Source organism: Pinus tabuliformis, chromosome 1_1 (assembly GCF_031772625.1).
Source record: "Pinus tabuliformis cultivar Carrire ecotype Pingquan chromosome 1_1, CPIR1, whole genome shotgun sequence".
Lineage (NCBI taxonomy): Eukaryota > Viridiplantae > Streptophyta > Pinopsida > Pinales > Pinaceae > Pinus > Pinus tabuliformis.
In genome coordinates, this window is record NC_142297.1 from 82,832,453 (window position 1) to 82,855,426 (window position 22,974).

At 38.4% G+C, this 22,974-nt stretch overlaps 2 protein-coding genes and 1 pseudogene across 3 annotated transcripts; 2 read left to right on the forward strand and 1 right to left on the reverse strand.

The window, feature by feature from the left end:
* The first annotated feature begins 2,547 nt into the window (after window positions 1-2,547).
* LOC149211708 (putative protein phosphatase 2C 2) lies at window positions 2,548-10,403 on the forward strand. Its single transcript, XM_089390471.1, has 3 exons — window positions 2,548-3,295; window positions 8,438-8,441; window positions 9,701-10,403. The coding sequence occupies exons 1-3, from the start codon at window positions 2,662-2,664 to the stop codon at window positions 10,077-10,079; spliced, it is 1,017 nt and encodes a 338-aa protein (XP_089246597.1). The 5' UTR covers window positions 2,548-2,661; the 3' UTR covers window positions 10,080-10,403.
* A 2,187-nt stretch (window positions 10,404-12,590) lies between these two features.
* On the forward strand, window positions 12,591-14,528 carry LOC149211709 (E3 ubiquitin-protein ligase AIRP2-like; annotated as a pseudogene). The gene is made up of 4 exons (XR_016250005.1): window positions 12,591-12,596; window positions 13,836-13,961; window positions 14,164-14,230; window positions 14,314-14,528. The product of XR_016250005.1 is annotated as an E3 ubiquitin-protein ligase AIRP2-like (transcript).
* A 1,408-nt stretch (window positions 14,529-15,936) lies between these two features.
* Window positions 15,937-18,089, reverse strand: LOC149211710 (uncharacterized). The gene is made up of 2 exons (XM_089388464.1): window positions 16,296-18,089; window positions 15,937-16,056 (listed from the first exon to the last, which is right to left on the reverse strand). The coding sequence occupies exons 1-2, from the start codon at window positions 18,087-18,089 to the stop codon at window positions 15,937-15,939; spliced, it is 1,914 nt and encodes a 637-aa protein (XP_089244590.1).
* Window positions 18,090-22,974: the final 4,885 nt, after the last annotated feature.

Sequence of the window (22,974 nt, forward strand, 5' to 3'; positions counted from 1 at the left end):
GCTTAGGCCCAAAGTGGACAATATCATACCATTGTGGAGATATGTGGTGTCCAGAGTCCTTACAACCTTAATGCCTTGGTCTTGCAAGTTACTATGCACTCTCTTCCCCTTTGTGGTCTTCTAAATTACCATCCCTGATTTATGAATATATCAACCATAAGCCCACTCAAGGTACTCTTTGTTTTCTCGTTTCTTCTGGCATTTAAGCATTCGTTAGTTAGGTAGCCCTAAGTCAGGTGCTATTGATTTTAAATATACAGTGCATGAAGGTTGCAAGCTCCATAAGATATTTGAGTCCAAGTTGGTTTGATAGTCTTGGAATCCAATAACAAGTCAAACTAGCCCAAATATCTAGCTTAATCCAGTAGTCTCAGCGACTTTACGAATATTATTTTATTTAACGAGACACATGCCGATATTTAAGCTTGCATCTAGATATATTTCTTTCAGCCTCGATATAGCTAGATAGAGATGTGGTCCAGATGTGGATAGTTAATAATATAGGATAAGGGGTCAGGCCCACTCACAGCAAGTTTCAAAATGTTAAGATTTCTATATTTTCCGACATTATGCATTCTGTACATTTGATAGACTTACGCTAATTTTGTGACCGGCATTATCTCGGATTTTGTAGTAAATGGTAAAAACTCCTCTATGCAAGAGTATCTATGGTTTAAAGATAAAATAAATGACCACAACTAGATTCAATAGAGTTCTTGTAGCAGATCTTCATCTTGCAAAATATAAGTCTGAACTGTAACTTCCCACTAAGAATGATATGCTAAAAAAATCAAATTAATAGGTATCACATAGGTATCGACATAATATGTATTCATGAAATATAAAGAGATGGATGGGATTAATCTGGTTACACAATCTCTCTCACTATATAACCACACACACAACATAACTTTTTATAACAAAACTCAGTCAATGATAGTACTCTTGTGAATGAAACAATCTTCTTTTCATCAATGTTTTATTTATAAGGGGATGGACTTTCGGCTGAGCTCTTATGAGTGCTCCTCTCATAATGGCTCACTCTACACTACCATTTATACCTGCTTCATTGGAATCAGAATACACATATGACATGTACAGACATAAAACATGCTATATTCTATAATAATATATATTTACAAATAAATTACATAAAATTTACTCATGCTTCCTCTCTCAAGCTTTGTCTCGCTCTACTTCTAAGACATTGTCCCCCAACTTCTAATTGTACATAAAGACATAGTTCCTATAGCTAGGAAATATCTTAATGAACTCGACCTTGTTTAGACATATATCCAAAAACTATAGACACATAAATCTACACTTGTTACTTTGTTAATGTCTTGTTTGGCAAAAATACTAGCTCACCAAAAAAAACTAACCACCCAAATTTTTCTAGAACCGGGACACTTGTATTTACATAAAATTTCCTAATTTTATTTTATATAATTTACAATTGATGGAATTCCTTCCTCTTTGAAGGACTTCATGACCCTCTTGGTTCTAGACAAAAATGGATTGGCTAGTGATGATGCTTCTACAACAAAGTCCCCAGGTTGAAAATTTTCATGACCTCTTCGTCATGTGTTTTCAGTTCATTCAATCCTCCTGGGTCCCATATATAATGATGTTTTTATCCACATATATAGTTGTATTGTTGTTCCCTTTATTGATCTCAGTCTTCCCGGATCCCAAACTTGATTATGCTTTACCCCATATGACTTGCTGCAGTAAACTTGCACACATAATTGTATTCTTCTATTGGTTGTCCTTCTCTTTAACATCTTTCTTATCAGCATGCACATCCTATTAATCTCATCATCCAACTCTGCCCTCAACTGAAATGGTTGCTTTCCCTCTCAACATTAAGATTTTCTAGTAGAAGTTTCTTTTGAATGCTTTAACATTTTTCAACAATTTAACCGGAGCTTTTGAAAACAAAAAATAGTTGTAAGTGAAAGTTTAAAACATTTCGTAAATTATTGGGATTTTGGAAAAAGAATATTTTGAAAGCCTTCATTAAATCATTAAAGATTTTAAAAGAAAAACATTCAAATAAAATAAGTTTCCAAAATGTGTTTTGAATAAAAATAAAATATTTTTCAATAAAAGGAAATTTTTTTTTTCAAAAAATTATTTTGAATTAAAAAAAAACTTATTAATAATTATAGCTTTAAAGCCAATTTTTATATATTAAAAACTCTAAATCTATTTATGCACTCCAAAACCCAAACAACTTAACGTCACCCTTCATGCTTTAGTGACGATGGTTATTTCTCGCCATCAGCGCAGGCATGAGCGCCCACGTACCGACAATATTGATTTAATCAATTTTCATTATAAGAAATTTAACCCTCTGGGAGTTTCCTTCATGACGAGCGGGGACTTTGACCAGAGAAACATCATAAGGATTTCCTCTATAATTTTAGACCGTTTCACAGTGTTCCAGCTCATAGTCAGTTGTATTACATATATAACAATGCACGGTTTTAATCGCGTACACAGGAGTTTGACGGTGCAAGTTTCCTATATCTGATTTGAGTTGAACAATTGAAGCCATATAAATGCTTAGCAGACACCCCAATTGGAACCACAAGGACTAACACGCTCCGAACGATACACTCAATTGAATTTATACAGCAGCCTCCGCAGATTGTAAAAATGGCTTGCGTTGTAGCAGGGAATTCTCCCTCGGTCTTCGGCTCCTGCAGATCCCCCTTTTTGGCCGACAAGTGCCCTAAGCCTCTGCACAAGAGGCAACGCCCGCCGACTCTAGATGTTCCGATCCAGTTGCCGGACCTCAATGCGCCGAGCGTGGCCATGGAGCAGCCGATGGAGGTTAATGTGGAGGGTTTTCATTATGCGGTTTCGTGCAAAAAGGGTAAGCGAGAATTCATGGAAGATACCCACAAGGCCATTGTCAATGTTCTTGGCGATTCCAAACAGGCCTTCTTTGGCGTCTTTGATGGTCATAGCGGTCGGAACGCTGCAGCTTTCGCTGCCGAAAATATTGGGCAGAATATTCTGGACGCAATGCTCAGAATGGAAAACGAAACAGAGGACATTCTTGAACAGGCTGTTAGAGATGGGTACTTAACAACAGATGCAGAATTTTTGACGCAGGAGGTTGGTAGCGGTACAACTTGTGTAACTGCTCTCATTGTAAATGGTAACTTAGTGGTTTCCAATGCTGGGGATTGCCGAGCAGTTATTAGCAGAAACGGTGCTTCAGAAGCCCTTACATGCGATCATCGAGCTGGAAGGGAGGACGAGCGGCAACGGATAGAGAATTTGGGTGGAATCTGTTGGGTATTTTTAATGGAGAAATACCAAAACCAAATAAAATAACCACTACAGAGACAATGCTCTGTTTACTCTGTCCAGGATCTTTTGACAGAAAACCTCTTAGAAACAAAATGACTCAGATGACACCATTAAACTGACACAAAGCATTTCTATTCAAAAATATATTGCCTCATACATATTCATCCTCTGTTACTAAGAGGGATTTACCACTGTAAAATCTTTTTAACATTCACTGCCTGTGAAAAACAACTTACTGTTGTAATAAAAGTTTACATAAGTTTACTGCTGTAAACAAAATTCACACAGGCTTACAAAAATCGCTCCACCATTTCCTTTATGCACTGCTGTGCAAAACCACACATGGTTTTCGCTATTCCTCAGTTTTACAATAGCCAAAAAAACTAAAACATTACAACCTGTTCATATATTTTTTTTACACACTGCTGTGCGCAGTCACCACAACAACAAAACTACTACACGTAAACTTCTTTTTACGACATACATAAAACATATATAAAAAAAACTATATTAAATACATGCCCATAACGATATTAAATGGGCCTCACCTAAATCTATATAAAACATATATAAAAGATATATGGGACTTATGCCCATTACCAAAATTAACGCCTCCACCTAATATCTACGAAGACACATTAAAAACATTGAATTCCTCCTACGGCGGTCAACCCATAAACCTTTTACTCCACGTAAAAATCGATTTGACGTGGGCCTGTGCACTTTCCGGAGATCGACGGTGAAGATTTCGTGCCCAGATCACTTGGCTGATCCAACGAGGTTCGCACACCAACCTCGAGCAAAACAAACGAACTTTACCGTCCGGGGAAAGTGGTTTTTGGGTGCTCGTACATGGGACGCGTGGCAGCAAGTGAATGTGTTCGGAGGGCTCCAAGGAAAAACAGCCTTTGCCAAAAGGCGGTGCGAACAAGGTAGATGGTTTTGTTTGGTGGTTTTCGGCTGCGTTGAAATTACACTTTTAACACTCCCCTTTAATTTCAACAGCTGGGCATTCTGTCATACCCAGACACTTCCTCAAAAATTCAAAGCTTTTCTGGTCCAGTGGCTTTGTCAAAATGTCTGCTACCTGTTCCTGAGTCCTGCAATGTTCTAAGACAATTTCTCCATTGTTCACTAACTCTCTGATGTAGTGAAACCTTGTGTCGATGTGTTTCGTTCTCTTATGAAACACTGAATTCTTTGACAAAGCAATAGCTGAGCTATTGTCACAAAAGACCACTGTCGCTTTTGCCTGCTCTTGGCCTAAGCTTCTCAACATCCTTCTCATCCATACTGCCTGACATGCTGCTGCTGTCGCTGCCACATACTCTGCCTCTGCTGTAGATAATGCTACAATGGACTGCTTCTTAGAAGCCCATGAGATGGCTCCTGAACCCATATTAAAAACATAACCGGAAGTGCTCTTCCGATCATCTACACTTCCAGCCCAATCGCTATCTGTGTACCCAACCAAATCTGAATGTTCTGAGGCATGATATAAAATTCCAAACATTTTGGTACCTTTCACATACCTCAAAATTCTCTTTGCTGCCTGCCAATGTGCTTCCTTTGGCCTCTCCATGAACCTGGAAATCAAACTAACAGCATACATTAAATCAGGCCTAGTTGCTGTTAAATACATAAGGCTGCCCACAATGCTTTTATACAAGCTAGGATCAAAATCCTTGCTGCTGTCCTCTCTGCTGAGCTTTAATCCCATCACTGTGGGAGTGATTGCTGCCTTGCATTCTTGCATCTTAAATCTGCCCAAAACTTGATTTACATATCTTGCTTGAGATATAAAAATTCCTTTTTCATTTTGATCTACTTCTATGCCTAAGAAGTATCTCAAGAAACCCATGTCAGTCATTTCAAATTCATTCTTCATGACTGATTTAAAATTCTCAATAAGATAAATATCATTTCCAGTGAAAATAACATCATCTACATACAAGACAACAATTAAAATTTTACCATCCTTTTCCTTGATGTAGACTGTGGGTTCTCCTTCACATTTGTCAAATTCATTCTCCAATAGATATGAATCTATCCTGCTGTACCATGCTCTTGGCGCTTGCTTCAGCCCATAAAGAGCTTTCTTTAATCTGCACACTTTGTGCTCTTCACCTTTCTTCTCATATCCGAGAGGCTGTTCCACATAGACCTCTTCCTTTAACACTCCATTTAGGAATGCTGATTTCACATCCATTTGGTAGACTTTCCATTTGTTTTGAGCTGCTATGGACAGCACTGCTCTCACGGTTTCCATTCTTGCAACCGGGGCGAAAGTCTCCTCATAATCTCTCCCATACTGCTGCTTGTAGCCTTTGACAACCAGCCTTGCTTTATGCCTTTCAATCTTGCCTTCAGCATTGCTCTTGGTCTTGTAGACCCATTTCACACCAATGACTTCTTTGCCTTTTGGTAACTCAACCAAATCCCATGTTTTGTTTCTCTCTATGGCATTCATTTCCTCATCCATAGCTTCTATCCATTTTCTATCTTTAATAGCTTCTTCAAAATGAATAGGATCATCAACATGACAAAACAAGGCAAATAAGGAATTCATTCCTTCTTCATAAATTTCACTTAGATTTCTAAACTTCTTACCTCTTTCACTTGGTGTGCAAGTGCTTGAAGATGCACTTGAATTTCCTCCTTGTGGTGTGCTTGGAGAAGCACTCTCATTGATCCTCAATGGTGTACCTTGCTGTTGTTGTGTTGGCACTGCTGTTTGGGGATTCATTTCAGCCACTTCCTCTTCATCCTCATCATGAGACAAACAGCCTTTAATGTTCACTGTTTTCTCTATGTTTCCATCCCAAGCTTCCTCTTCAATGAATTGAACATCCCTGCTAACAAAGAAATTCTTGGTAGATGGAATGTACAGCCTGTAGGCTTTGGATTCATCACTGTATCCAATGAAGATACATTTCTCCCCTTTGCTGTCCAACTTCCTCCTTAGTTTATCTGGAATGTGTGCATAGGCCACACACCCAAAAACTCTCATGTGGGTGACTCCTTGCTTTCTCCCACTCCATGCCTCTTCTGGCACTTTGTTCATGACTGCTTTTGTAGGACACCTGTTCAAAATATAAACTGCACAATGTACAGCTTCAGCCCAATACTCATTTGGCAAATGCTTTGCCTTCAACATGCTCCTTGCCATCTCCATGATGGTTCTGTTCTTCCTTTCAGCAACTCCATTTTGCTGTGGGGTGTACCGAGTTGTGAACTGTTTATGTATTCCATTTTCTCTACAAAACTTTAGGAATTCATTGGAGATATACTCACCTCCTCTATCAGTTCTCAAAACTTTTATGTGCAGCCCGCTTTGGTTCTCCACAAGTGCTTTGAAGTTTTGGAATTTCTCAAAAACTTCACTTTTGTTCTTGAGGAAATATATCCAAGTCTTTCTTGTAAAATCATCAATGAATGTCAAGAAATATAGGCTGCCAGCTAATGATGGAGCTTGCATTGGTCCACACAAATCTGAGTGGATAATCTCTAAGGGTGCCTTTGCCCTTATACTTTTCCCTGATGGAAAACTTTCTCTATGTTGTTTGCCCAATATGCAGCCTTCACATAGGCTGTCCGGTTTCTCTATCAATGGTAATCCTCTTACCATTCCTTTTCTGCTCAATAAGTTTAGACCTCCAAAATTTAGATGCCCGAATCTCAAGTGCCATAACCAGTTCTCATCCTTTGGCACACTTTGGAAGGCCTCTTGGGTGACTGCTGCCATTTCCTTCTTGTTCTTCAAGTCTGCCCGGATCCGGAGAGGGAACATCCTGTTCCTTGTCATTTTTACCTCAGCAATGCATCTTTTGCTGGGTGGTATATCCATGATGGTGCACACATCATTTACAAAATAAACATTGTAACCCTTTTGGATAAGCTGTCCAACACTCAAGAGGTTACATCTCATTCCGGGGACATAGTATACATCTGCTATGGTTTTCCTTTCTCCTTGTTTTGAAAATATTTTTACCTCCCCTTTTCCCATAACAGACACTTTACTATCAGTTCCTAGTGTGACCTCTGATTTCAAATTCTGATTTAACGCTGAGAAGAGGGCTACATTCCCTGTCATATGGTTGCTGCAACCTGAGTCTAAAAACCATATGTCCTCACTATGTGTTTCAGCCATGTTACAAGCTAACAGGACATTTTCTTGACTGTTGTTTTCTCTTATAACATTTGCATTTTGTCTGTTGTTCATATCATGCTGTTTCTTTCTACAATCACTAGCATAATGTCCATACTTTTTGCAATAATAGCATTGAACATTAGATTTATCATACCTTTGTCCTTGAGCATGATACTGATCTCTTTGTTGGCTGCTGCCTTGACCTTGGTTCTGATTTGGATTGCTGCCTCTTCCTTATGCATTTGATGGGCTGTTCCTTCCACCTCTGTTCTGGCTTCTGCCTCTTCCTCTTCTGTTTCCTCTTCCTTGACCTCTTCCTCTTCCAAAGGACATCTGGGTCTTGAAGGCTTGCTCAAGAGATGAGTTTTCATTCCTACTCAACCTCTGCTCATGAGTCATCAGTGATGCATGTAGCTCATCAACTGAATATTTTGAGAGATCCTTTGTCTCTTCAATGGTGGTGACTATGGCATCAAACCTTGAGGGTAAGACCCTCAATATTTTCTCCACTATTCTTCTATCTTCAATTGTTTCTCCATGAGTTCTCATTTGTGTGATTACACCAATCACATGAGTGAAGAATGATTCAATGTTGTCTGACTCCTTCATGTTCAAGTTTTCAAAATCCTTTCTCAGCATTTGCAATTTTGCTGTCTTCACTCTCTCCATGCCTTGATAGGCTGTCTTGAGGGTTTGCCATGCATTGTGTGATGTTGTAGCTGCTGCTATCCTTGGGAATATACTCTGGTCCACTGCTTGATACAACAAGACAATGGCCTTTGCATCCTTCTTCCTATTGAGTTTCAGTTGATCCTTCTCTCCCTGAGTTAATGCATTGAACTCAGTTTCATCTGCTGGTTCCTCAAACCCATATTCTACTAGTTCCCATATATCTTGAGAGATGAACAAAGCTCTCATGGTTATAGACCAGTAGTCATAGTTCTTCCCATTAAAGTGTGGGAGCTGGGTGTTGAACATACCCATGCTTGTGCTTGCCATTCCTTGCATCTTGAACTATGGTTTTAAATCCTTGACTGTGGTTTTTTTTTAAAAAAAACTGACAGTCTTCAGCAATAACAAGAGAAATGCTTTTGGGGAATACCTGAATCCTTCGCTGTCTGTGTCTTCTGTCTGCCTGAGAGATCTTGCTGCAGCAACAACCTTCTCCCTTCAGCTTCTTTAACTTCTTTAAAGAGCCTAAGCCTTGCTCTGATACCACTGTTGGGTATTTTTAATGGAGAAATACCAAAACCAAATAAAATAACCACTACAGAGACAATGCTCTGTTTACTCTGTCCAGGATCTTTTGACAGAAAACCTCTTAGAAACAAAATGACTCAGATGACACCATTAAACTGACACAAAGCATTTCTATTCAAAAATATATTGCCTCATACATATTCATCCTCTGTTACTAAGAGGGATTTACCACTGTAAAATCTTTTTAACATTCACTGCCTGTGAAAAACAACTTACTGTTGTAATAAAAGTTTACATAAGTTTACTGCTGTAAACAAAATTCACACAGGCTTACAAAAATCGCTCCACCATTTCCTTTATGCACTGCTGTGCAAAACCACACATGGTTTTCGCTATTCCTCAGTTTTACAATAGCCAAAAAAACTAAAACATTACAACCTATTCATATATTTTTTTTTACACACTGCTGTGAGCAGTCACCACAACAATAAAACTACTACGCGTAAACTTCTTTTTACGACATACATAAAACATATAAAAAAAAACTATATTAAATACATGCCCATAACGATATTAAATGGGCCTCACCTAAATCTATATAAAACATATATAAAAGATATATGGGACTTATGCCCATTACCAAAATTAACGCCTCCACCTAATATCTACGAAGACACATTAAAAACATTGAATTCCTCCTACGGCGGTCAACCCATAAACCTTTTACTCCACGTAAAAATCGATTTGACGTGGGCCTGTGCACTTTCCGGAGATCGACGGTGAAGATTTCGTGCCCAGATCACTTGGCTGATCCAACGAGGTTCGCACACCAACCTCGAGCAAAACAAACGAACTTTACCGTCCGGGGAAAGTGGTTTTTGGGTGCTCGTACATGGGACGCGTGGCAGCAAGTGAATGTGTTCGGAGGGCTCCAAGGAAAAACAGCCTTTGCCAAAAGGCGGTGCGAACAAGGTAGATGGTTTTGTTTGGTGGTTTTCGGCTGCGTTGAAATTACACTTTTAACAGAATCGTTGACCTCCGCCACGGAGTTTGGCGAGTTCAGGGATCCCTGGCAGTATCTAGGGCAATAGGGGATTCACACATGAAAGAGTGGATAACAGCTGAACCAGACACCAGAAAGATTGAAATAACATCTGATTGCGAGTTTTTAATTCTGGCATCAGATGGGTTGTGGGATAAAGTTAGTAATCAAGAAGCAGTGGATATCGCCAGGCCTTTCTGTGTTCAGAAGCAACCTAATTTGACACCATTAGGAGGCGGCCCCATCGTTGCCTGTAAAAAGCTTGTAGAGTTAGCAGTAACCAGAAAATCCAGGGATGATGTGAGTGTGATGATAGTACAACTCCCACATTTTTGCATAAAAAGGAATTCCACAGTGAAGTGAGGTGAGGTGGGACTGTTGTCAAAGGATTCTTGACTAACAACCATTTAACCCAACCTGGTTGTTACCCTTTAAAAGGACCACATTATATTGTTGATGATCAAGCAGTGGGAACGGGGCCTTGAGTCTTTCGTCCTTCTCTGTAAAAAATGATGCACCGACATTCGCTTCTGTACAGGACTGCAGATCATCCAATTTTAATTTTTTAAATATCTTTTGCGTAATCCAATAATTATATAATAAGTTGATTGTTATAATGGGAAAAAAAGTTTGATGAACAAAGTCAATTGATGAATTGAATTGATTACATCAAGTTAATTGTTATAATGAAATTGATGGTATAATATGTTATTACTTTTTATTGATATAATGAAATAAATGAAATTGATGACCTAACATTTTATTGATATGTTGGAATTTACTATATTTTTTTAATATTTTTATTAATTTAATATTTTTAAAATTTAATATTTTTAAAATTATATATTCATTTTAATGAAGGTGATTTTTTTAACTAATTTATTATTTGATTAAATAAAAATAAAAAATTATAAATTATAAAAACTTTTCTAATAATAACATCGTCAAAATGACCGTCATTTAGGAAGCAAATTTCACGTGTAAATTAAAAAAAATAAAATAAAATAAAATAAATGATATTATAGGTCAATGAAAAGCGAAATTACTTATATTAATAACCACTTAGCGGATGACAATTTCATGTCTCTAAGTGAAGTCAACGGAGCTCATCATAACCGCGATGTCTCATAATATCATATTTTGATAATATGTTCTTTATGTTAATTATAATCAAGTAATCAAGACGTAGCATACACTCTATGACTACCCTTATACCTATCATGTATATATACACTTAAAATTAACTATTAATTATTTACTTGACCACTGCCCTATATGTTTTAGAAGATTTTTTTTTAATACGATTTAGATAAATTCTACTCTTTACCATTCGTTAAAATAGGTGCGCAATGTCATTTTGGAAAACTACAAATTGCTGTTATAATAACTAGCAATTGTCCCAAAAGGTACAAAGAGAGGCCGATAGGATTAGTGAAAGGAAGAAAGTTTTATAGATAGTCAAGCATATATGAAGGTATGTAGTGACGAAGGCAATAACCACGTTGACCATCTTGTACCAGTACATTTGATATTAGAAGAACAAAACCAAAACCAAACCATTCATATTAATATAGTAAGTGTAGAACGCGTTCATACTTTTAAAGTTCAATAGATTATTGGCAGCACGGTTTTTTTCTAAATAAAAAGTAAATTACAACGTTGTACATGGTAAATGAAAAGTGGAGAAATTTGTGATTTGCAAATGTTAAAACAAATCACTTACATTACTGGTTGACAGTAGAAGTAAAACATTAACATTATTAAAATTTTGAAACCGATTTTAAATTCATGTATTGTATTTTTCAAAGTATTTTGTTTTACATACTTAAGTCCTCAAATATAGTGGTTTTAGATTCCATTTTGGCAAACCTACCATTCAAAACACTATGTATTTCTCTGGCCCTCAAAGCAAGCTTTTAGCACTTATTAATCTATGCTCTGTCCAAGATACAATTCAAACTTTCATTTTCAAGCATTTTAAGAGGCAAAACAGTGCAAATATTTTAAATGTTCTATTTACTTGTCTGAATTTCTACAAATAAAATATATATGATTGTTTTGATAAGATTGGAATTGATGGTTCCTTTGTCTAATTTGTGTAACAATTCTTTTCATGCTGTGCACTGTTTTGATGCTGATGTTCTGGGCTGTAAATAGCATCTTTTTGTATTTGGCCAATGAGGTTTTTAAAAGAATAGAAACAAACGCAGGGCTTTATGACAGAGGGGAACGGTCTGGTCTGATTGGGGTTCAAGTCCGCTGAAGTATGTAGTAATTTGGGGTGATGCAATCAGAATGGGCTTGATGAATGGGCTTGATGGGATTGAAGTATGTAGTAATTTCTTATTCATTGAAATTAATTGAGGCAGTCTCTTCCATAAAGCTTATCCCCAGTCTATTCTATGCTTCCTTACATCAAGATTAGATTTCAAGCTTGAACCCCTTTAAATGGGAGCTTAATCCATCTTCATCCTTATCTATAAATGTTTATTATAATTTTTAATTTCTTCCTATTGTCTAGATTTGTCTCCCCATTATTATCTAGAATTATGTCTACAGCTTAATCCCAGTCATGAGTAGATATTTTAATCCATAAAATTTTATTATTATGTAGAACTCTACCTCGAATTATATTATCCATACATAAATATTACTGTCTATATTACTATCTAAACGCCTTTAATGCCTAATTCTCAAATCCCTCCAGGAACGTGTTCTCCTGTGTGCTAATATGGATCAATTTGAAACACTTGATACCATCAGTATTCGGATTACTTGGATTTGCAGCGCTGAGATTAATGGTACACTGATGGTTCTCCTACATGTAGAATCAAATTACATATTTGGAAAGTTTCAACATATTTTTACGTTGACATGCAGGTAGTAGCCTGGCATTTCTTACAAAGGAGTAAAAATATTTGAATTTTGAAGGTTAGGATGAGTAATATTCCAGGTTCATTGAGAAGGCAAAGTATTGGAGTCCTTCTGATGGCCAAGATAGGCAGTGAAATGTTTGAGCTTCTGCCGAAGAATTTCCTTATTTATTGTAAAATATTCAAAGCCCTTTTGGCAATGTAAAGGTATCTGGTTTTCAGTTCTTCTACGACATAGTATCTGAAGTGCAGATGGAAAATGGGAAATGCCCATTAACAAAAAAATGATTCAAATGCCTTCAACTGTCTATAGGCATACTATTTCAACTATAGTTTTTTTGAGGGTGGAGGAATTCCAATCAGTAAATTCACTACAGCATTGAAATCTGTTAATAGTTAAATTCCAATTCATGGGCTAGGCATTTGAAGCCCTCTTGATAGGTAAAATGCTTTTGGGGAAACTGCCTTTTTAAGCAATTTTGAGGGATTCTTCCTTTCCACTAGAGAAATATTCAAAGCCATTTTATTGACTGAATTGCTATTTTAAAGTTTTTGAATTCCTGCCCTTACCATGAAAAATATTTATAGTCCTTCTAATTGCTGAGTTACCCTTTTATGTACAAAATACTTGAAGACCTTCCAATGGGTAGAACTTTCTTTCGCTAGCAAAGTGTTAGAAGCCTCACTAATTTTTAGATTGTCATTGGCCACCATTAATAACTGATACCGTTGCGAAAAATGTTGTTCAAGAGGTAAAATAAAAGAATCCTTATTGGAGGGGAAATACCAGTAATTGGAAAATGATTTGAGCTATTTTGTGTAGTATTGTGCAAAAGCAGATTGCCATTTAATTTGAACAAAACGGTATCTATGGTATTGACTCAATAGATGGTTAGCCACAAATTTTCCTACGTAGCGTTTTTTAAGATGTGGTAAAGATATGCCTGATCCAAGCAGACTCTACCTGGGGTTTCAGTTTTTTTATTTGGAAATTGAGAATCTGGCTTTACAGTGAGGCTGGATTGTTATGATAAAATTCTTTGAATTTTTCTACAGAAATGGAAGTCAACAAGAGACCCTCATCTTTATTCAACTTTTCCTTTTTACTTTTATGTTCTTTTCCAAATAGTTATTTTCTGTTTCTCTTTTACCTTTTTGAAATTATGTTAAGGCTTTTCCAAGATTTTGGCATTCTGGACTAAAATACTCAAAATTATGCAGGGGATCTTCATTTACAAGGGAGTAGGATGGCGCCTGCATTCAAATGAGATTATCATAGAGCCCCATAGCACAGTTGTTCCTTTTTCTTGTACAGTGGGCTGATTGCAGCCTAGCAAGCACATTAGGACTTCTGTACATACTAATATATAAGGTCCTATGCTTATTTTGTTTTTTTTCCTCTAGGAATTGTTCCGTTGTTTGACTGGCTTGAAATTCAACTAAATTATATTGAATAATATGATTTTGTTATTTAGGTCTATGTTGCTATTGTAAAAATTACTCCTGCTTCAAATTTGAGTCCACATTGTTTATTCTTTTATGCTTTCTAATACTGCAGTGTTTCCATTTAGTAGGTGTATTCAGATGGAACAACAACAATGTCTACATATGAAAGAAAAGCCAGTCTTCGAGAATTCTATGGTAAGTTGTTTTCTTCTTTTCTAAATAAAGGGGAAAAGGGAGGTATAAAAGCTGTGATCTAATGGAGATTTTGTCTTGGGCAGCTGTTATATATCCTTCCTTGCTGCAACTTGAAGGAGGTATAACAGAGATGGAAGATAATAAGCAGAAACTGATTTGCAAAGAAAGATACAAGAAACGTGTTGATGAAGAAAGGAGACATCTTTCTGAGCTTGATTTGGAACGTGAAAAAGAGTGTGGAATATGTTTGGAGACTCAGACCAAAGTTGTATTGCCTAATATAAGCCAGCAGCTGTAATCTACAGTAAAGAATGTCAACTGAACAAACCTGTCATCCAAAATGAAAATGATAGCACTTATAAAATCCGAGTAAAGGCCCAAGAGCCATATGTAGACAATATGAAAATAAAATAACTCAACTCAGAATACTTGGCACTCTAACATGCATCACCAAGCATGTGAAGAGCCCAGAATAAAAGAAATAGTTCATTATAAAGAAAAAACCTCTACTGTCAAGAACTATCCTCATCTACTATTTTAATTGCAAATATGAATCTGAAATGCATGAGACATAAAATTGCCTTAAATTCCAGGGATTTGTGGTGTTGGACGTGTGTTATTTCTGAAGGAAAACCATAGTTTCTGTTTCAAAGCTGCATTGGCAGAAGGTACCAACTACTGGGCAGAGTTAAGTGCATTTTCGATACTGGAAAATTTAACAATTAAGAAAGGTACTGCTCAAATCCAGATACTGGGAGTTTCAGAGCTAGTCATCAACTGGGTAAATGATAAAAAACAATATGCAAATTTTGACCCTATTAACACTAATAGAAAGAATTAAAGAGCTGAATGAAAATTTCTCTAATAGGTTGTTGTAAACATCGACCTATCTAAAGTGAGAAACGTGTTTATTTATAAAAAAGGTTGTTGGTTGAATCATAAAACCCAAAACAAGGAGCAGTGGGCCACGTACTTGAATACTCTTTGTTCATACAACAGAGAACAGTTCTATTAAGATATAACTAAACATGCCAGATATAAGTAAAGATATATACAATGAAAGTTTTGTTGGCTTGTAAGCATATGTACAATAAAAGCATTATGTAGAGATGTAATTGAGAAAGAGCCGCTAATCATATATGCATGATGGGCCATGGCATCGGCAACACCAGTTAGTGTTTATTGTGGTGCCATGTTGTGTGAGCTGTTCCTGCAGTTGATGTCGCATCTGCCTGTGTGCATCCCTTTCATGGATGTGAATTGTAATCTTAAGTAGTTTCCTTATATTCTTTAACAACGTAATTGCTGGGCGCAAACGGTAAAGTGGCATGGATGGTTGTGGCAGGATCCTTGTCTGCATATCTTGCAATGTAAGTTCTTGTTGCTGGATTTCTTCGCAACACTCATACAACTGTCGAAGGTAGCATGTATTCATACCTGTTGGCATCCAAAAAGGAAACACTGTAACTGACAATGAATATGTTTGACGATTTTGTTTGAAAATTCGAAATAAATTAAACGATTCCAAATGAGTATAAAATCATATGAAATTAAATGTAATAGCAAGAAATCTATGTGAAACTTCGTTATGTAGTGAGTGGTGTTTACCATGTGGGTAATTCTGGAAGGCAGGTTGTATGATTGGCTAAAGTGTATTATCCTGGATAGATTTTGATGCAAGGAATAATTCCTTTTGCTGTCTATGCTTAAGATATGGATTCTTGTGCATTTGTGCAATACGGGAGAATGGGAATGCTGGATTGATGTGTATGTCCGCTAGTGACCGCACTCTTGAAATTGCAGTGAATGTTAGCCCTTGGCGTTCTCTGGTGCCGATGTCCACTGTTGCTTTGTCTAATGTCATTCCTTGTGACTTGTGGATCGTTAAAGCCCATGCCATTTGAAGTGGTATCTGACGGCGTGCACCCCTTGTGATGGGAGGAATGGGTACATATGTTGGGTGTGAAATGTCCCATGGTGTTCCTTTGTATTGTTGAAAGTCAACAACCACAAAGGATGGTAATGCTGGGGGCTTTGAATCAGTTGAATAAAATATTAAGACGACCTTCCCAAGCGCGCCATTGACAAGGCCTGCATGTACCCATAAGTTGCTGGTGAGCATAACTTTTTGTTCACTGCATAAGAGCACCTTTGCAGGTAGGTGCTCATCTTCTGTTGTAGTAGGAGTTTTCTGTCTTTGTTGTTCCGCAGAGCAAAGTGCTACTGGGATGTTCAATTGTTTGAGCATTTTCTTATTATGCAAGACAACTGCGTTGTTTGTCGCGAATAGGTGCATGGACTCGTCGAATGTGCATTTCTCTTCATGTGTAAGAGAGGGACTTGTTCTTGACATTAGATGTTGCCAATCTTCAAGTGTAGATATTCCATTCCTAAGATTTGCAAGTATTTGCCGGAAAGCAACTTGGGACGAGCTAGCTCCTTGTTGACGGAAAACGGTTGAAAGTGTTATGAATATGTCGAAGCTGCGCCAAAGTGCAGTGCCACGCGATGTCCCAGCATATAAAGGAATGTCTTTTACAGGTGGGAGTTGGCCTAAATCTCCGACAAGGATAATTGAGCGATTACCAAATGGTGTATTCCGATGAAGAGGGAATGCCTCTCTTAGATGATCGTCAATGCGAGAAAGCATTTTTGGACCAATGAAGCTCATTTTGTCAATGAGGATGTATTCTACATGACGGAGTTGCTCTTGCAGGTGTAGGAGCGGCTGGCCTTCGAGAGGATGCATTGTCTGGATAGGGATATGAAGGGCAGAATGAATTGTGAGGGCATTTATGTTGAAATCTGCAACACCGGTTGGTGCAAGTAACAATAAAGGGTTTTTGTTGGCTGGCGAGTTTTCCACAAATGCTTGGTGAAGGCATTTAATCAAATGGGATTTTCCTGTGCCAGCTGTTCCTTGTACGATGATCTTCCGTGGGGATTTTGGTGAAGGGGTTTTGAAGTGTGAAAAAACAGTGGTGAAAGCTATGCTTTGGGTAGGGGATAATGTATGCTCATGGAGAAGGTTGGAAAATGAATGATGTTGGTTTTGAATGGGTGGGCGGTTGAATTCAATGAAATTGATGGCAGTTTCTTGCAAGGGGGGAGGGACAGTATTTTGTGACCAATTGTGGTTGACATCGAAGTCGCGGTAGCCAATCATGTCGAGGTCATCAATTGCAATATTGTAACTTGGGTGTAGTTGAGAGAGGATTTGCCATTCATCCATCTGAATGGAATCAGGGGGGGTGTGTGGGGTAGGTTGATCTTCAGTAGGTGGGCTTTGTGGGTTTTCGGGTTCGCGATGGACATGCCATGGTGTATATGCACCCTTTTTTTGTTCCCAGTGTGCAATAATTTCTGCATCAGTTGAACCTATATCATCAGGGAGTGTTCGGAAGGGGAAATACAAGAGTAATTCACTCCAACAAAAGGTGGCATAAGAAGGATTAGTAGAGGAAGGAATGACATTGTAATGGGGCAAGACATGTACAATCATTGGGGGGAATATGTGTTTCCAGTGGTTTCTTCTCCGCTGGGCAGAATATGACCACGAGCGAGCAGCTTCAAGGAGGGGCAGTGCTTCTAGTGAGGCAGGCCTGTTCATATACGCAACGATAAAGTTGGGTGTCGAACCAGGATTTTCAGTATCTTGCGAAACACGTTTGAAAACAGCCCTGTTGACATTCAAAGAACGGAATGTACGGCTGCAAAGAGAGAGAGGTAGCTTTTGTAACATATGGCATATTTCTTGTGCACCAATGTCTCTATCTGCAATGGTTTCTGTAAGGAGTTTCTGGATGACACCACTAGTAGGTGCTTCTGGAAGGGCACTTTGTGATAGTCGCGATAGCATTTGACGGTAGCTCTCAGATCTTGTCTCTGCTTTTGTTGCATATTTGGAAATATATTTCAATACAGCATGGCGAGAAAGGACTGGTTGGCAATCAACATTTGCTCTCCAAATAGAGAGTAGATCGGCGTTGTGAATATTCAATCTTTCATCATTGCGAGCAGGGACATAGGTTTTATGACCCTTATCATCAATGAAAAGTGAAGAAGTGGACTTCAATTCCCACGGTACTCCATATCGGCAGCTAAGCACATTGTCTTTCTTACGCAGACAGGAAGATTCATGACACTTTGTATGACGTTGAATGCAATTGACAAGCTCTGTGTAGTCTTCAAATTGATTGGATGCGAATATTGCTGCTGTGTCAAGGAGACACGGGTTATGAATTGTTGACTGGTGAAGCGGAATAGTTCGGTGTTCTGCCTGACGTGGATTCTAAGCAGTTACGTAGTGGTCGAAATATTTCTGTGCATTAGCAATTTCTAATGCATTGTCCCAATCAAGTGTGTCCATGTCTGGTGCATTTTGTAGCCAAAGGAAGCCATGAATGTGTGCGGATCCTCTATGTTGCCATTCGTATCTGAATATAACATGAAGGGTACATTCAGTTAATACATGTATATGCAATGTATAAAATTAATGTAGAGGGATATGGATATTAAATAATACCTGCACCAGTAGTCGGTTGCATGGAGGCCTTTTTGAAGGATTTCTTCAAGGAAAATTGTAAATCTACAATGCATATATTGGGCTGTTAGATGTGGGTTTTTAATTATGTTTTGGATTTTCCATTGGAAGGGGTTGACTGAGGTGGACTGAACACTTGTGGGCATGATCGTGTGCAAGTCATGCCATTTAGTATCAGCTGCACTGAGAGTGAAGAAGAATGTTGGGCTTCCTATTTGCGTGATCATGTCAGTCAGCTCAGATCGGCGTTTGTTCCAGAAAGACCGTGTTCCTCGTAGAGCTGACCCAAACCTCATTATTTGCTCTGGCAATCTTGAATCTGGAGAGTCATGAAGACACTGGCGTAGGTCTGACACCGTTGTTGGCAAGTTATTCTCAATGTACTTCTTCACGAAAACACTGGCTGTTGCTTGGCTACGGTGGCGCATTAGAATGTTATAAAGATAGTAGCGGAATCTTGGGTGTTGGCCAAAGCGGTTATCATGGTAGTGAAGCAAGTGCAAAGCATATTCATGCATTTCAACTTTTGTAAGTCTTGGTTGCATGATCATTGCAATGCCTTTAGGGAAGAGTGTGGGGAATGCCATGGCAAGGAGGCCGATGGTGTTGTATTCATTTATAGCGGTTGGAGATATCGGAGGCCAATCGATAGAGCTTGTTGAACTTGAACGGGTCGAGTGCAAATAGTTACAAATGTGGTCACGCTCGGTACATGAATTTGGGAGGACTGGAACGAAAGAAGAGGGTTGGATTTCTAATGGAGGTAGCATGACATCATCAGGATTATAAGTGGAATCAGTAGTGGTTTGATGGGGTTCAAAAGAGGAGGTGGTTACATTGTGGAGAAGAGAAGAAATGTCTGTAGGGAGATCTAGCAGCGTAGAAATTGTAGATGAATTCAATTGAACATCACGGTAGTAAGGGTCATATTTTATTTTGTATTCAAGGGCTGCAAGGACACGTGATTTGCAAACGTAGAATTCGTAAGCCTTTTCAGATGGATTTTTCCTTTTCACAATGAGGATGTCTAAGTCAGAGAGCATCCGGGGTAAGTATTTGGCAATACTGGTGATATCTTGAGGGAAACTAATTGTATGGCCACTATATTTATATTGACCACCACGGGAATGAGTGACTTGTAGAATGGGGTTGACACGTGCGATGAGCATTTCTTCAACTTGGGTTAATTGGTGAAGGACATAGGGTTGTTCTCCAGGGTCCATGTTGTTTAGTTCAGAAAAACGATTGGTAGATTTAGATGATGCACAACGAAAACAAGTGAGTCTATTGTGGAAGATCTTTGTTTTCATTCCTGGGTATGCTTCCTTGCATGTTGTGCAAACTTGCAAGGTAGAAAGTCCATCAATCCTTTCTCGAAAGCGACGGTGTTCTTCGTTAAGGGGAGGGTTATATTCATTTGAGGTGGGAAGGGATGTAGAGGAAGTAGTAAGGTTGTTGTGCTGTTCATAAAGTAGTCGACGTCGTGCATTTATTTGATCCTTTTGTTGTGCATAAAGAATACGCCGCTGCTTGTTTTTGTCCGCAAGTTGATTGTTTGGTGGCATATCTAAACAAGTACAAGTAGTAGTTGTTAGTTTTCGTAAACAAGTAGTGCATGTTTGGTATTTCATTTTATTGTGTGCACATCCATTGTGAAATTGGAACATTATATTTTGAACTTAGATTTAAATTTTTTTAGTTCAACATCGGTGAAGATAGGTAGATTAGGTAGAAGGGAAAACATGCAATTAGGAATGATATGAAACTATATGTTATTTCAGTATCTATCATTGAGAGGAGAGAAACAAGATTAAAAATAATTTGTTCCCTTTTCTTAGAAAAATTTTTGTTTGACATGTTTGAGCGATAAAATGAATAGCTTAGGAAGCAAGGGATCAATGTGTAGCATGTAGACAACGAACGACAAAGATATGTAGTGACACTTTACATCTGTTGATATTTATATTACGTAAAATGTAAATGGCAAACATACATATGTTGGAATGAATGGAAGAGAGTATTTGCACTGAAAACTACAGGGTTCATCATAATAACATGGGTGTGTAATTTACAAAGATGGGACAATTAGTTGTGTGGAAATGTTTGTTTATGTACAAAAAGGCGTGGTAGATGAAGCCCTAAGAAAAAGTTCACAGGCGGCGAACAATAGGTCATTTTGAAGCGGGCAGTGCTTGAATGTCAGTGAGTGCTTCCTTGCATGCAGAGGCATATTGAATTTCCTCTGAATTGATCAGTATTGGTTGCAAGCGTTGAACACTGTTGAAGTAATCTGTTTTAATGGAAAGTGTTAGCTGGAAGCGGTGCCCTGAAATCCGGCCACAAATTTCCTGTAGATCAGTTGGTTCGATAGAAAGTAGGAACAGGTCTTTAGCTGTGATGCCCATGAGCTCGTTCCCTGCATCATTGAAAACTGTGACGTTCTGTAGATTCCCGGTGTGGTCATGTAGCTCAATTTTAAGTTTGTAACGGTAGTCACATTCTAGGAAGTCACCGTTACATTTTGTACAATGCCAAAGATTGTTAGAATGCTCCACAACCTTCTTCATGCATTGTTTTCCATTGAAATCTAGTGGGCATGCTAGAAAGTAGAAGTCATCCATATGAAGAGCAGTAATTGTTGCTCGAACTGAAACCCAGATTGCTTTATCAGAGGGTTGCATGCCAGCAATCTCATGAAACGTCTTTCATGGTAGGGCACGTTTCGAAGCAACACCATAGTTTCTACTCAAAGATGCAGAAGAAGAGATATAGCCGGTTTCACGGAACCATGCATGTAGTTGCTGAGTTTCTTCAACCTGTGGATTTATTGTGAGAGTGCTCGTTGGTATCGTCCCTATTGTGGTGCCATTAAATTCAGACATGCGGCCTCCTTTGATTGCAAGAATTGGTGGGTTGTCGAAAGAGTAGAATTCAGAAAGATGTTGTCCGATATAGTCACAGTGTTCTCCCCATAATGTTACATCAATGCTAAAACCCGACCTGTCCTTTAGTATGAGTGTTTTCCTTAATGTCTCACTTCCATCTTTTCATCGAATTGTTGATGCAGGTGATGTGGAAGTAACAACACCAATGACATCTACATTTGTATTTGGAGGTGCATTTTTTACGTCAGCAATATTCTTGAAGTGAAAGCTCTGGTAGGGAAACGTTGGATCATCTGTAGGACATGGATTGATAGTGGAAGCAGCAAACAAGTAAATCTCCCATTTGTTCTTGAGGTGGTTGTAGTTTGGATTTGCTTCTCTCACTGTGCCATTTGATACAATGTATAGTTGCCCAACCTGAATTAGATTGTAAAGAGATTCGGCCAGTTCAGCAAATGCAGAAAGGTGGATCTCTTCCTTATCACGGTTGATAAGGTCAAATCCGAAAACTTTTCATGAGCCTCGCACATTGTTGTATGACTTCAATGATGTCTTCGCAGATGCTCTACCTTGGATAGACCAATACTTTCGGTAAGGGTTGAGTGCCGTGAATGGAATTGTTGTAGTTGTTGCCGTAGTTGGTGGGGTAACTGAAGAGGGCAAGGTATCTTTAGCTGACGAAGAGCTAAATTGGGCTAAACCCGGCTGTGCATGTTGCAGCGTCGATGTGTCCTTCATCAACGCTGTTGTGCGCTTCACAACTTCAAGCTCAACGACTCGGATGGACCTTATGTAAACAAGTAAGAAATGAATTAATAAAGATTCCATTTTCCTTCGTTTGATGCAAAAAACGGCTAGGCAGGAAAAAGTAAAAGAGGGTGATTTCAAATGGTGGGCCTTACGAGGAGTTTTGGAGCACTGTGCAAGCTGCTTTTTTGAGCAGAATTATTGATCCAATTTGGATGTCTCCAGAGACAACTTGTGGGCCATATGCGGATGGTAGCAAAGTCTTATGTTGATGTGCTCCATCAGATAGAGTAATGTGGAAGTGCGAGGATGTTCTTTTCAATGAGGTAACAGAACCTACATCGATTATTTGAAGTAGTGGTTGAATCTCGGTGCAACCATTTAGCAATAGAGGAATGGCATTCGGTGTCAAGGTTGTCTCCATAATAGAACAAGAGGTTTCTTTTTCCCATGAGGGGAGTACCTGCAATTCATCAATTTCAGCACAATACAGAATTCTAGTCAAAGAAGATGTGACATGAATGGGGAATCTAATCTAAGAAGGTTAACTGTTGATGGTGAAACAATAA